General features: G+C 41.5%; 1 protein-coding gene across 4 annotated transcripts in view; it reads left to right on the top strand.

Annotated features, from left to right (window-relative positions):
• The window catches only part of LOC101083473 (S-adenosyl-L-methionine-dependent tRNA 4-demethylwyosine synthase TYW1), a 212,081-nt gene extending 199,766 nt beyond the window's left edge, over window positions 1-12,315 (top strand). For all 4 annotated transcript variants that reach the window (XM_023247040.2, XM_023247039.2, XM_023247038.2 and 1 more), the window contains one exon: window positions 11,132-12,315. In XM_023247040.2, coding sequence (XP_023102808.2) covers window positions 11,132-11,353 — 222 coding nt within the window. In that variant the 3' untranslated portion in view covers window positions 11,354-12,315. The remainder of the gene's footprint in view (window positions 1-11,131) is intronic.
• Window positions 12,316-13,606: the final 1,291 nt, after the last annotated feature.

Genomic DNA, 13,606 nt, shown 5'->3' with positions numbered 1-13,606 from the left:
ACTAACCATTATTGTTTCCATTCTTTTGCTCACTTTTGGCTTAATTCTTTTTCTTGTTCCTTAAGTTGTAAAGTTAGGTTGTCAATTTGAGATCTTTCTCCTTGTTTAAAGTAAACATTTTTAGCTATAAATTTCCCTCTCAGTACTGCTTTTGCTCTGTCCCATAAGTTTTGGTATGTTGTGTTTTCTTTTTCACTTAGTCTCTTAACGTATTTGCTAATTTCCATATGATTTCTTCTTTGATCCATTGGTTGTGTAGGAGTGTGTTGTTTAACATCCACAAATGTCTGCATTTTGTAGTTTTCCTTTTGTTACAGATACTTAGCTTCATCCCATTATGATTAGAGAAGATACTTTATATGATGTCTGTCTCTTAAAATCTATTTAGACTTCATTTGTGGTATAATATACGGTCTGTCCTAGAAAATGGTGAAAACTTGAGAAGAATGTGTATTTTGTGTTCTTGGGCAGAATGTTCTGTTAGATCTAGCTGATTTCTTGTGTTGTTCAAGTCCTTTGTTTCTTTCTATCTGGTTGTTTTATCCATGGTTGAGAATGGGGTACTGAACTCTCCAGTTATTACTGTAGAACTATCTGTTCCTCCCTTCAATTCAGCCAGTATCTGTTTCAGTATTTTGATGATCTGGTACCAGATATACAAACATTTCTTTTTTTTTTTTCTTTTTTAATTTTTTTTTTATAACGTTTATTTATTTTTGAGACAGAGAGAGACAGAGCATGAACGGGGGAGGGTCAGAGAGAGAGGGAGACACAGAATCTGAAACAGGCTCCAGGCTCTGAGCAGTCAGCAGAGAGCCCGATGTGGGGCTCAAACTCATGGACTGCGAGATCATGACCTGAGCCGAAGTCGGCCGCTTAACCAGCTGAGCCACCCAGGCGCCCCTATACAAACATTTCTAATTATTGTTTCTTGCTGCATTAAACCTTTAATTAATATAAATTGTATATTTGTCCTTCTTTCTGTCTTATAATCTTTTAACTTGAAATCTTTTAACTTGAAGTCTGTTTTGTGTGATATTACTGTAGCCACTCCTGCTGTCTTTTGGTGACTGCATGGAATATCTTTTTCTGTCCTTTTGTTTTCAACCTGTGTGTGTCTTTGGAGATAAAGTAAGGCTCTTATAGATAGCATATTGTTGGTGTGTGTGTGTGTGTGTATGTATGTGTGTGTTTGGTCCATTCAATCTCTGTTTTTTTTTTTGTTTGAGTGGAGAGTTTAATCCATTTACATTTAAAATGATTACTGATAAAAAGGGACTTATGTCATTTTGCTATTTGTTTTCCATATGCCTTATATAGCTTCTTTGTCCCTCATTGCCTGTATTACCATCTTCTTTTGTGTTTAGTTGTTTTTTTGTATTGAAACGTTTTAATTCCTTTCACATTTCCTTTTGCTTATATTCTATGGCTATTTCTTTGTGGGCCATGGGGATTGCATCTAATATCCTAAAGATATAACAGTAATTTGAATTTATTCCTGAATCTTTCCCTGGGAATATGTGATTACTTTCTAATTTCCACCCATCTGTTGTTGCTTTTGAATCTTCTAGTCTTTAATGTCTCTCTCCTAAAAGGGGAAAAAAAGGAAAGTGGAAGGTGATGGGGAGCACTAGCCCTTTATTCCCCTGGAAGTCACTTCAGCAGGAAGGGGAGAGGCTTTCTGCAATGGCGGAATGGGTACCAATGGCTGCCACTATATCTGTACTCTGATCAGAAGCAGCAGGCGACAGAGAGCAGATCCCCAGTGTTTGGAGGACAGGGTCCTTACTGCCCAGCCTGTCTCCCACAGGCTGCGTGCAGGCTGTCCCAAGAACAGGTCACAGTTGCCTGCTATGGGGGTGGGCCATGGGGGATGGATAGCTACTGCCATCCAAGTTGAAACTGACTAAAATTAACTGTACTTTACAGTCCACACCTTTCCTTGAAAGTTAGAAGCCTTCGACTAGAGTCCAGAGTTCCAAAGTAGTTATATCAGACAGATTCTGCCAGTATAATTTTTGTTTGGGTGAGAAGAATGATTTTTTAAGATTTATTTATTTAAGTAATCTCTCCACCCATCGTGGGGCTTGAACTCAATCTTGAGGTCAAGAGTCACATACTCTTCTGACTGAGCCAGGTAGGCGCCTTTTTAAAATTTTTATTTAAGATTCTATTTTTAATTATCTGTACATCCAGTGTGGGGGCTTGAACTCACAACCCCGAGATCAAGGGTCATAAGCTCCACCACCTGAGCCGTGCCAGGTGCTCCGTGGATGGGAAGAAGGATTCCTGGTGCTTCTGCTACTCCACCATCTGCTCAGAATCTTGTACTCCAATATTTTGAAATTTATACTTAGTTTAACTCTAAAGTTAATCAACATCGCCATCCTCCTTCAGCACAATACAAGGTCTTCCTGGGATTCTTTTGCACAGTTAATGGTTGTGTTGATGGATCCATGTAAACCCCACTTTCTTGGTTCCCCTTTGCTTCTTGCATCCATTGATTCTGCTGGGTACAATTTTCTTTTCGCTAGAATGGTAAACTCAGTCTTCGTTCCCTCTGAAACGTCTTTATTTCACGTTCTCTCATGAATAATAGATGATCAGAGTGGATAAGTCTAAGTGGAGGTATTTCCTCTGAGCATTTACAGATATTATTCTGTTGTCTTCCAGCATAATTTTCTAGAACCTTTCATCACTGATGAGCTGTCTGGTGTCATTCCTTACTTTGGTGTCTGCTGATAAACTCAACCAATAACAGTTATTAAGTTTACTTTGATAATGCTGTGTATGCATTAGTTCATTTAATTCTTATAAAAATACGATGAATTATAAATATTGTTTTTCCTCATGTTTTAAAGGAGAAACCTCAGGCTGAGAGAGTACAAGCAGAGTTAGAATTCAATCCCAGATGTTTCAAAATACAAAGCCTACTTTGACTATGACATCATGCCATCTCCTAAATGCTACAGAACAGTCACAAGGTGGGGAAACAGAGGCAGGTATCCACTGAAAACCAGGCGGATCCCCTCCCAGTTCACCGAGGAGTCTGGTGGACCTCCTTCAAAGCCACCTCTGGGAAAGTTTTGCCAAATTTGAAGCCTTCTGCATAATTCAGCATTGATCACAGAGGCCTCCCTCTTAGACGTATAAACTTGCAGTCTACAGAGGAAGGGAAGGAAGAGGTGTCCTCTCCCTGAGCCCTCCTTTCTTGGAGTAAGAAGGAATTGCGTGTCACCATTTAGGTTTTGTGCAGTGTTTTCCCAAAAGAACCTACCGACAGAATATTTTACTTTCTGTGATACATGTAGAACTCATGCTTGTCAGAGGCCTGGTTGCTCCCAGTAATTACATGCAGAGAAATGTCAGAGAAAAGTGGCATTTTGGTGACACGGCTGAGAGGACTTAGCTCTATTCCAACAAAACTGTAGATTAAGATAGAAATTCCAGAAATTGAGTTTCCAGATTTAAAAGCTTTTTAATTGCACTTGGATATATCTAGAATTCAGTCACATTGTTGTAGTTTTGCTTCTCAAAGTGGTTCCTCGGGCAGCTGTTGCCATGTGAATTCTACTTGTCACCAGCAAACCCAGAAAAAGGAGGCAACTTTGCTCGGGGCTCCACAGTCGCAGGCAGTCAGGTGCACTTGGAAGTGATCTGTGCCTCCTCTCAGCCACGGAACAAACGACGCAGTTGTCGCTAGGATAGTCAAGAACAAAATCCATAAATCTGGGAAGTTTAAGAAGGACTACAGTAAGCACTCTCTTTTTTTGAATTCCCAGATCACTTCTCCCTCAAACTAACCTGGGATCTCCTCTCCTTCCCAGTTCACATGCACTTCTGAATTATGAGAGGGCCTGGCAGCCTCTCATCCATCCTCTCACTGGCACTTTCCCAAGGTTTCGTTTGTAAGTATTACTGTGTGTTTGCGGGACCAGACTTAGAAAATAGCCAACGCTGGGGCCACCTGGGGGGCGCAGTCGTTAAGTGCCCGACCCTTGACCTCAGCTCAGGTCATGATCTCATGGTTTGTGGGTTTGAGCCCTGCATCGGGCTTGTACTGATAATGTGGGGCCTCCTTGGGATTCTCTCTCTCCCTCTCTCTCTGCCCTTCCCTCCCGTAATAAATAAATAAACATTAAAAAAAAAAAAAAAAAGAACCAACACTAAGATTGTACAAGAGCCCTCCTTAGGAGTGTGAAAATTCAAATGAAATGTAGGAGTCTTTTTTTGTTGTTAGTGTTCTTTTTTATTTTTGTGTGTTTCTACTTTATCCATTGTATGTGGACTTTGAGTTCGGCTGTAATTTTACCTAAAGAAAGGGCTGCTCTTGGGGCGCCTGGGTGGCTCAGTCGGTTAAGCCTCCGACTTCGGCTCAGGTCACGATCTCGTGGTCTGTGGGTTCAAGCCCCGCGTCGGGCTCTGGGCTGACGGCTCGGAGCCTGGAGCCTGCTTTGGATTCTGTGTCTCCCTCTCTCTCTGACCCTCCCCCGTCCATGCTCTGTCTCTGTCTCAAAAATAAATAAACTTAAAAAAAAAAAAAAAAAAGGGCTGCTTTTTGCCCTCAGCTTCTAAGAGGTGATTTTCAAGCTCTTGGAATATCTTGTCTGGTCAGAGTATCTTTGTTTATCTGGGGGCCTGGGGTCATGCTAGGTAGTCTACACTAGGCATGTGATTTAGGGTAGAGGCTTTGGGCTACACTGTATTTGCTTGACCTTCAGAGAAGCTGGAAACTAAAGTCAGCCACTCAGCAGTCAGCTGTCTAGGAGACTGAGCCCCAGGAAAAACTCTGGACCTCGAGGCTCAGGTTGAGCTTCCTAGGTTGGCAGCGCTCCATGCCTATTCTCACGCATCACTGATGGGTGATATTAGCTCTGACCACTACTTGAGTGACAGAGGGCAGCTGGAAGCTCTGGGCATGGAACTTTCCTCAAGTCTGTCCCATGTGCCTCTTCCTTACGCTGATTTTCATCTGTGTCCTTCCGCTGTAAGAAACCATACTATTAACAGCTTTCAGTGAATTCTGTGGGTCCTTCTAGTGAGTGGTCAAACTGAAGGTGGCCTTGGGAACCCCTGCATTTACAATTGGTGGCAGAAATGGGGGTGGTCTTGGGGACTCCTGAACTTTGTTGTGGTATATCTGTTTTCAAAGCCCAGCCTCACCATTTCTCATTTTCTTATCTGAAAAATAGTGTAACTGTGTTTACAGGGTTATTGTGATGGCTGAGTAAAGTGACAAATATGAAACATCTGGAATGGGGCCTTGCCTGTTACAGGCCTTTAATAAGGGCTCTTTCCTAAAGGTGCTGATAATTTGACTTTTCCGTAAAGAATACTACAGTAGCATGTGGAGGAATATTTGCAAAGACTATCTCCAATGGTGATATTAATAAATAGCTCTTGACTTGCTCTTTTTCAACTGCTATGCAGAATTTCCTCTTTATTTTTAACTCTTGCGTATGTAGAAATATGATGCCTTTGAATGATTAGAACTTTCCCAGTAGCTACAGAGTATTTATCATTTAAAAGCTGGAATAACTTCAGCACAGCATGGTTGAGGCATGAGATTGACAGGCCAAAGTGGTAAGAATTTTTGTTTGGGACATTTGGAGTTTGAAGTAGCTATGGATATTCTATATAGACTTTCCATGTGGAAGATACCGTGAAACTAATGGGACGTCAATTTTCATCTACAAAAAAAGAAAAAGTGTGCTCACCTATACTGCCTGTACTATTAGGAACCAGTTAAGATAATGGGAAGAATATCTTTCACTATGGCAGTTTTATTTTTTTAATTATTATTTTGCCAGGAGGGACAAAGACTGTGTAAATAAAACAGAACCAATCAAAGGCAGAGCAGGCTGACTTCAGAAGTCTGCATATAAATCTTACATTTCCCCTGCATTAGCCTTGGAACAGACAGTCTCTATTATGCTGTACTTGGGTAGAGAAATAATTAATAGACAGTAGGCTTCTCCTCAGTGTGCTCATTCTTTAGACTCTATGCTGAGGAAGGTTGAAGGACACTAAGAATTTGGGATATACACATTATTTTCTGTAACTTTTAGATCGGTTAAACAGAGGGAGTTAACTTAGAAATATTATACTTAAAAAAGTCCAGGGGTGAGAAAAATCTCTTTGCACTCCAAAATACTTAAAAGATAAAATGGTTATTATTAGTTCTGTCTTTTTTCCAGTTTGACAGCTAGCAGCGTGCAATCATGTAACGACCACAGGCTCTTGACGACCCACAAATTTGAATTGTGGCTCTCCACTTACAGAGGATGTCACCTTTGACATATTTGTTAGTTTTTTGGGACTTTTGCCTTTTTTTTTTTAACATTTATTTATTTTTGAGAGAGAAGGAGGGATTGAGAGAGAGGAGAGAGAGAGAGAACACATGCTGACATGAGTGGGGAGTGGCAGAGAGGGAGACAGAAGATCCCAAGCAGGCTCTGCACTGTGAACAGAGAGCCCAATGCAGGGCTTGAACTCACAAACCGTGAGATCATGACCTGAGCCCAAATCAAGAGTCTGGCCCCTTAACCAACTGAGCCCCCCAGGCACCCTATTTATTTTTTTAAGGTGACTCCATACCCATCATGGGGCTTGAACTCACGAGCAACCAAGAGTCACATGCTGTACCAACTGAGCCGTGTAGGCGTGCCCCACCCGTTTTAAAGATGGGCATCCAACCACATGAGTTTTGTAAAGTGCATTACACCAGCTAGAGAACCAAACAGTGCCTAGTGCACAGTAGGATGCTTCCTGAATAGCGGCTGCTACCATCGTCCTGTAGGTCTTCCCCTTACCCCCACCCTATTTTGTTGGCTCACGTTGTTAATAATATACTCTTCCCTCACTTCGATAGATTGGTCATTACTATTTTTAATTTTGTTTTTTAGTTTTATCAAAATTCTACATCGTCTAAGAAGTCAAAGTTTATTACAAAAATCAGTAGTTCCTTGTATTTTCCTCAAATATACCTCCTTTCCCTCCTCTCAAGCAACAGCTACTTTCAACTTTTGGTTGATTATTTAGGTATTTGTCTTTACCAAATATTGCTGCTATTCATTGTTTTTTCTCGTTGTCTCTTCACTGTGGAAGATGAGATGAAGCTCTCCCCTACATTTGCTCATCATGCCCTTTCCTGTTCTCCCACCTTTGCAATGTATGTATACCGTAGTTTTATGCGTTATGTGACCACGTGAACACTGTTCACTGCTGAGCAGTGCAGTCTCCTATGATTGCTATTTGTTTCCAGCATACATTTTGGTTTCCTTGGAGTTGATATTTATCTTATTTTTTTCTTTGTCTAGACTTCTGTATTCTTTAGCTAAATCAACTCTCAAACTCTCTGCCACCTGTATCTCCTCTCAGACTTTCAGATGCGTTGGAGGTTCTATCTGTTCATCTTTTTAAAATTTTTTTTTTTTCAACGTTTATTTATTTTTTGGACAGAGAGAGACAGAGCATGAACGGGGGAGGGGCAGAGAGAGAGGGAGACACAGAATCGGAAACAGGCTCCAGGCTCTGAGCCATCAGCCCAGAGCCCGACGCGGGGCTCGAACTCACGGAGTGCGAGATCGTGACCTGGCTGAAGTCGGATGCTTAACCGACTGCGCCACCCAGGCACCCCAGGTTTTTGTCTTTTTTATTCTACATTCTATAAAGTTGTTATTTTTTCCCTTAACTTTCCTGTGAATCTTTCATCTTTGCTCCTGTAGTTTTAGAACCTAAGGTTCTTTTCATTCTTTAAGGGTTCCTTTTTATAGGGTAGTGGTTTTTGTTTGTTTGTTTGTTTGTTTGTTTTATGTATACAGTATTGTCTCATTTCTCTGAAGACAGTTGTTTTAGTTTAGTTGTTTGGGTTTTTATTTTGTTTTGTGTTCTGTTTTCCCCTTGCCTAGGCTGTTTACTCTGTTACTCTTTTCTTTTGGTTTATTTTTATTGTTCTTGTTAGGAGTTTTCTTCAGATGGTCACTAGTTGTCTGCTTATATTTAAGTGGAACACTAAAAAACATATTGAAAGTCCTAAGTGTGTGTATGGTGGGCGGGGGGGGGGGGGGGGGTGCACCTGGGCTGGGTGGCTCCATCGGTTAAGCATCTGACTTAAGCTCAGGTCATGATCTCACGGTTTGTGGGTTCAAGCCTCACATTGGGCTCTGTACTGACAGCTCAGAGCCGAAACCCTGCTTCAGATTCTGTGTCTCCCTGTCTCCATGCCCCTCCCTTGCTTGTGCTCTGTCTCTCAAAAATGAATAAACATTAAAAAAAAAAAACAAAACTAAGTATGTGGACGGTGCTTGACTTTATCTTAGAGAAATCTAGTGGAGTCATTTACTTAGGAAACCCAAACAGTACATTTATTTATTTATTTATTTTGAGAGAGAGCAAGCATGAGTAGGGGAGGAACAGAGAGAGAAGGAGAGAGAGAGAATCCCAAGCAGGCTCGTCACTGTCAGTGCAGAGCCTGATGCGGGGCTCAAACTCACAAACAAGGAGATCAAGACCTGAGTCAGAATCAGATGCTTAACTGACTGAGCCACCCAGGTGCCCCTGTAATTATTTTTTAAATATCTGTGATGGGGCCAAGTCCATAGTTAGCATTCTATAACTGTTATAGGAGGGAAGAATAAAAGGTAGCCGTCATTATTGGCCTCATTTTACATGTCATACACGGTAATGACATGTTTACTCCTATGCTAGCTGGAGTGTTCCACCATTTCCAGTAAGGTGTGAGTGTTGTGCCCCCTACATGGATACACTGTGAAAACAGCACACAGTATTCTACGGAGCCAATAGCAGCAAATTCCATTCTGTCAGGATGTCAGAAAAACAGGTGGGAATTTTCCTCATCCTGTAGTCTTCTAGTTTTGTTAAGAGGTAAGGAGGAAGAGGCTAAGCTGTTGTATGTCCTGAGTACCAACATAAATTATAAGTCAGATGTATTCACAAAGCAAGCAGTTCTGATGTGGGATAGAGTGGGCTGCGGGAGGTAACTACAGAAGCAATTTTAATATGTGGTTGGCCAAGTTCAGGGTAGTGAGGTCCTGTGGCAGGTGAACTGTCATAGTTTAAAGGGATTCAGGAAGACTTCCCAGAGCAAAAGGTGTTTACCAGGGGATCTGAGACATAAGTAGGTGTTAATCATACAGCAGGAGTAGGATAGAAATCACATGACAAGGGGGTTGGCTCCTGGGGAGTCTCCAAATGGAGGTTTAGTATTTAGACTGTAGATACTAGGGCTCTATTCTGTTGTAGACATAGTAATCCCAGCATCTCCGTCTGCAGAAGTTGAAAGCAGTCAAAATTGGCATCAGAAGATCAGTCAGCAAGAGGACTTGCTGAGTCCCAGAAGTGAGGACCTGTGTTAGGGTGGCATCAGGACAATAGAAATGCTGCTGGAGGGGGCTGAGCCTGTGTGGCTCAGTCGGCTAAGTATCCGACTCTTGGTTTTGGCTCAGGTCACGATCTCATGGTTCAGGAGTTTGAGCCCTGCATTCGGCTCTGCACTGACAGCATAGAGCCTGCTTGGGATTCTCTCTCTCTCCTTTTCTCTGTCCCTTCTCTGCTCTCTCTCTCTCTCTTTCTCAAAAAATAAATGAACTTAAAAAACAGTTTCATGAAAAAAAGAAAGAAATGCTGCTAAGGAAGAATCAATGGGGCCTGACATCTTTTGGATGTGAGGGACCAGGGAAGGGAGAGGCACCTTTGACTCTGGAGTTCTAATGCCCAGTACTCAGGGATGACTGTTTTCTTGGGCAGCAGAGAACATTTGAGAGCAGTCTGTCTTGGGAGGGAAAACGATGGGGGAGATGTGGATTCTGTATCTTGGGTTGCAGCGTTCAGAGAGGCCTTTGGGGCACCATTTCAAAGAATGGTCTTATTAGAAGAAAATTTCTCATGATTCATAGGTAGACTAAACTTTCCCATTTATTGGATAATTTTTGTCCACTGGAAACCTCTTAGCTGTTGGGTAAAAAATCAGATGTCCTTGAAATTCAGCATATTTTAATAGTATTCTGAATCCAGGAAACTATGCATTTTCAATATTTTTCTCAGCTAGAACGCAAAATTGTTACTTCACTTGGGTCATAATTAAGAGTTTTTGAGAAGATAGCAGCTTAACAAAACTATTTGTCTGTTTATAAATCAGGTATCAGTGTATTATCTGTTTACACAAATGAGTGCCAAATAGATGCTTTGAGTCAAAAGCCTTCACAGTTCAATTAGTAATTCCTTCAGAGCTTCGTCAGTTTATTTCCTGTTTCCTTCGTCCTGGTCATTATTCTACAGGGACTTTTGAGAAGCGATTTTCTTAAAAGAGTACAAATTGGATTATTCCCCTTTATTGAATTGAAATTCTTAACAGGCTTTCTGCTAATGAGATATTGTATCCATGTTAGGTTAAACAGGCCAGTTTGAATCATTTTGTTGGCATTTCAGAATTAGAAGTCATTGATTAAAAGCCTAATAACTCAAGCCAAGTTTAATAATAAAATGGATTCCACTAGGTGCTTCTAACACAACCAAGAAAATTCATACCAAATCAAAAGTGGCAACAACAGGAATTACAATTAGCTTGTCCATTAACACATGATAATGCCAAAAAAATGTAATTAACCCTCTTTTAGTGAGACTGCTGACAATAAACTTGACTTTCAATTCCAGGATGTATTTTTTTTCTTTTCAAAATTTTATTTAAATTCTGGTTAGTTCATATACAGTGCAGTGTTGGTTTCAGGAGTAGAATTCAGTGATTGATCACTTACAGACAACACCCAGTGCCCATCACAACCAGGGCCCTCCTTAATGCCCAGCACCCAGCTAGCCCATCCCCCCACCCTTCTCCCTCCATTGACCCTCAGTTTGTCCTCTGTCATTAAGAGTCTCCTGTGGTTATATTCTGTATTCAGCAGTTGGGTCTTCCAGGCCCAGCCTGGCAGCAGTCCTAGGGGAGAAGAAGCTCATTCTGCTTTGATATGGAACCATATCTGGAGCACAAAAGGATTTTCTTGGACTTGATAGAGAGAAAAGAGACCAGGCTGGTTTTCGAATGTTTAAAATACTTACTTGACAGTTTTAAGGACGTTTGTGCTTCTGACCTGACTACGCTTTTTCTTTCCAGTTTAAGATCGATGGCGAATGGTGGACATGGATTGATTATAACCGGTTCCAGGAGCTCGTGCAGGAATATGAAGATAGCGGTGGATTAACAAATTTCAGCGCAAAGGATTATGTGGCCAAAACCCCTCTCTGGGCATTATTTGGTGCCAGTGAAAGAGGCTTTGATCCCAAGGACACAAGATACCAGAGAAAGAACAAATCCAAGGATATTTCCGGGTGTTGAGATTATCTGACTATAGGGTACTGACGGACAAGAACTCCCGGCCCCCGAAGGTTCTCACGCCTCACTGTGGTTTTTCAAAGGACACGTCACGTGACTTGTGTTTCATGTAGGGAAGAATGGAAGGCCGCACACGGGGACACAAGTCACCCCCTGGGGTTGGGGAGGTGGCATCCACACTCTGAGTGCCTGGGACTCAGCCTCACGTGTCTTTTCAGAGCTCAGTCCCTTTCCTGATTTTACTTTTGAGAGGAACATCACTGCGGGGGAAGTACACAGCCATTAGAATTTAACTGGTGGTTTTGAATCATAACTTGTAAGACTCCCAAGAATGCTATTCCTGAGGGTGTTATAAGGGATGAATGTCTGTTCCTCTCCCCTTCGTGGGCTGTTGACCTTTGTGGACTGTGTTACCCCAAGGTAAGTAGATCTGCCCCCTCCGAGACCTCCATCCCTTCTTTAGATTTAAGATAACACCTCCCAGAAGTCATTTAAGTTGTCACAATTCTCAATTATTTTTAAATACTGCACAGATCAAAGTTTTGCTTAGTACCAATCCTTTATGAACTTGCATTGGATCTGAACGTCCTAGATCTCACTCCGTTCTCGTACAGATTGCCATAGAAGGTATTAGTGGCTGCACCAGTGTGAAAGGGCTCTTCTGGAAGAAGAATGGCTCTGTGATGTCATCAGTTAGTCTCACAGACAAACTCTGAAACTGAGTATGGTTTGCTTTTTGTTCAAAAAGTCAGTGGTCAAGCCCCTGTCCTTATACACAGAACAAGTCCCCACCTTCTTTTCCCTCTCGTAGCCCGAGCTACTTTACACAGTCTGTTCTTCAGGGTTCAAGTTTTTTCTACTTGAAAACATCATTGAATACCCAATAGTTTTTTTAAAATATCATAGTTATTTTTAAAAAATTCCTTTATCCTAAAATTTTGATTAATAAAATCTTTTGGAAAGACTCGAGTTTTCTTTTGAGTGTTTATTTGAAAGATGCTTCTAGTGCCATGGTTGTAAACCCCATCAGATCGACCTCCTCCTGTATACCAGCCGTCTGTCTTGTCACCCCCTCTGTTTTCTGCTGAAGTAAAACCCATACATAATGTAACCTACCTACTCACCCAGTTGAAAACTAGGCTCTGATTATTTCTAAGCAGTAGAGTCAGAACACTTCTGTCTGCTGTGACATGGGATGGGAGGGTTGCAGAGTATCACAGAAATCCTTTGTCCTTTCTTGAACCCACCTCATCTTCAAGCTTATGTTTTGGTCTCCTGTTCTGGTGACTTATGAGACCGACAGGAGACAGGAGTGATGCAGGTCGGTGAGGCAAGATCTCCTTGAAACCCAGATGGGTTAATGTTCATTGAATTTGAGGTGCAAAAATACCCTAGAGTAGAAGGAAGTGTTAAAAAGCAAGAGCTCGTGCTGAGCGGGGAGCCTGGAGGCAGAACATGCTGGGCTTTGGACCATCCTAAACCTTTTTTCAACCACAGTAAGGACTGTAGGGAAACCGCTTTCCCTCCAAAACAAAGAAGACATAGGCAAAGTGACTAAAATCCTTAAATTTTAGAATTTGACAAGGAACTGAAAATCATCTGTTAAGAGAAACCAGTGAACCTCAATAAAACTAACTGTTGGCTTCTCATCAGAAACCGTGGAGGCTGGAGGACAGAGGCATAGCACCTTCAAGGGACCCAAAGAAAAGGCTTTCTACCAACAATTCTTTGTCTAAATCCTCCTTCAAAAATAAAGGAGAAATTAAGATATTTCCGGGTAAACAAAAAGTGAGAGAATTCACCTGCAGACCTGCCCTGCACGGAATACTGAAGGCTCTGATGAAATACACTAGACACTAACACAGAAGCACATGAAGAAGTAAAGAGCGCTGGTAAAAGTAATTTCAGAGGTTTTATAAATGTATCTTCGTACCTCCTATTTTAAAAAACAGTTGCCTAAAGTGATAATTATAGAACTGTGTTGATGGGCTTACAATGTGTAAAGATGTAATTCGCATGACAGTAATAGCTCACGGGGGTACAGCACAAGGCATAGGCATATTGGAGCAACTATTGACTGCCTACTGGTGAAATTTAGTATGAATCCAAAGTAGATTGTGTCACGATGCTACTTATAATCCCAAGAGCAGCCACAAAGAGAACAAATTTTTAAAATATGGTAAAAGAATATGATTCTGTTCCCAGTCCCTGTGTTTGGGCTTTTCCCCACACCAAGCACATCCAGCACACCAGCTG

Source organism: Felis catus, chromosome E3 (genome assembly GCF_018350175.1).
Source record: "Felis catus isolate Fca126 chromosome E3, F.catus_Fca126_mat1.0, whole genome shotgun sequence".
NCBI classification, from domain to species: Eukaryota; Metazoa; Chordata; class Mammalia; order Carnivora; family Felidae; genus Felis; species Felis catus.
This window is presented reverse-complemented; position numbering and strand designations above follow the sequence as displayed.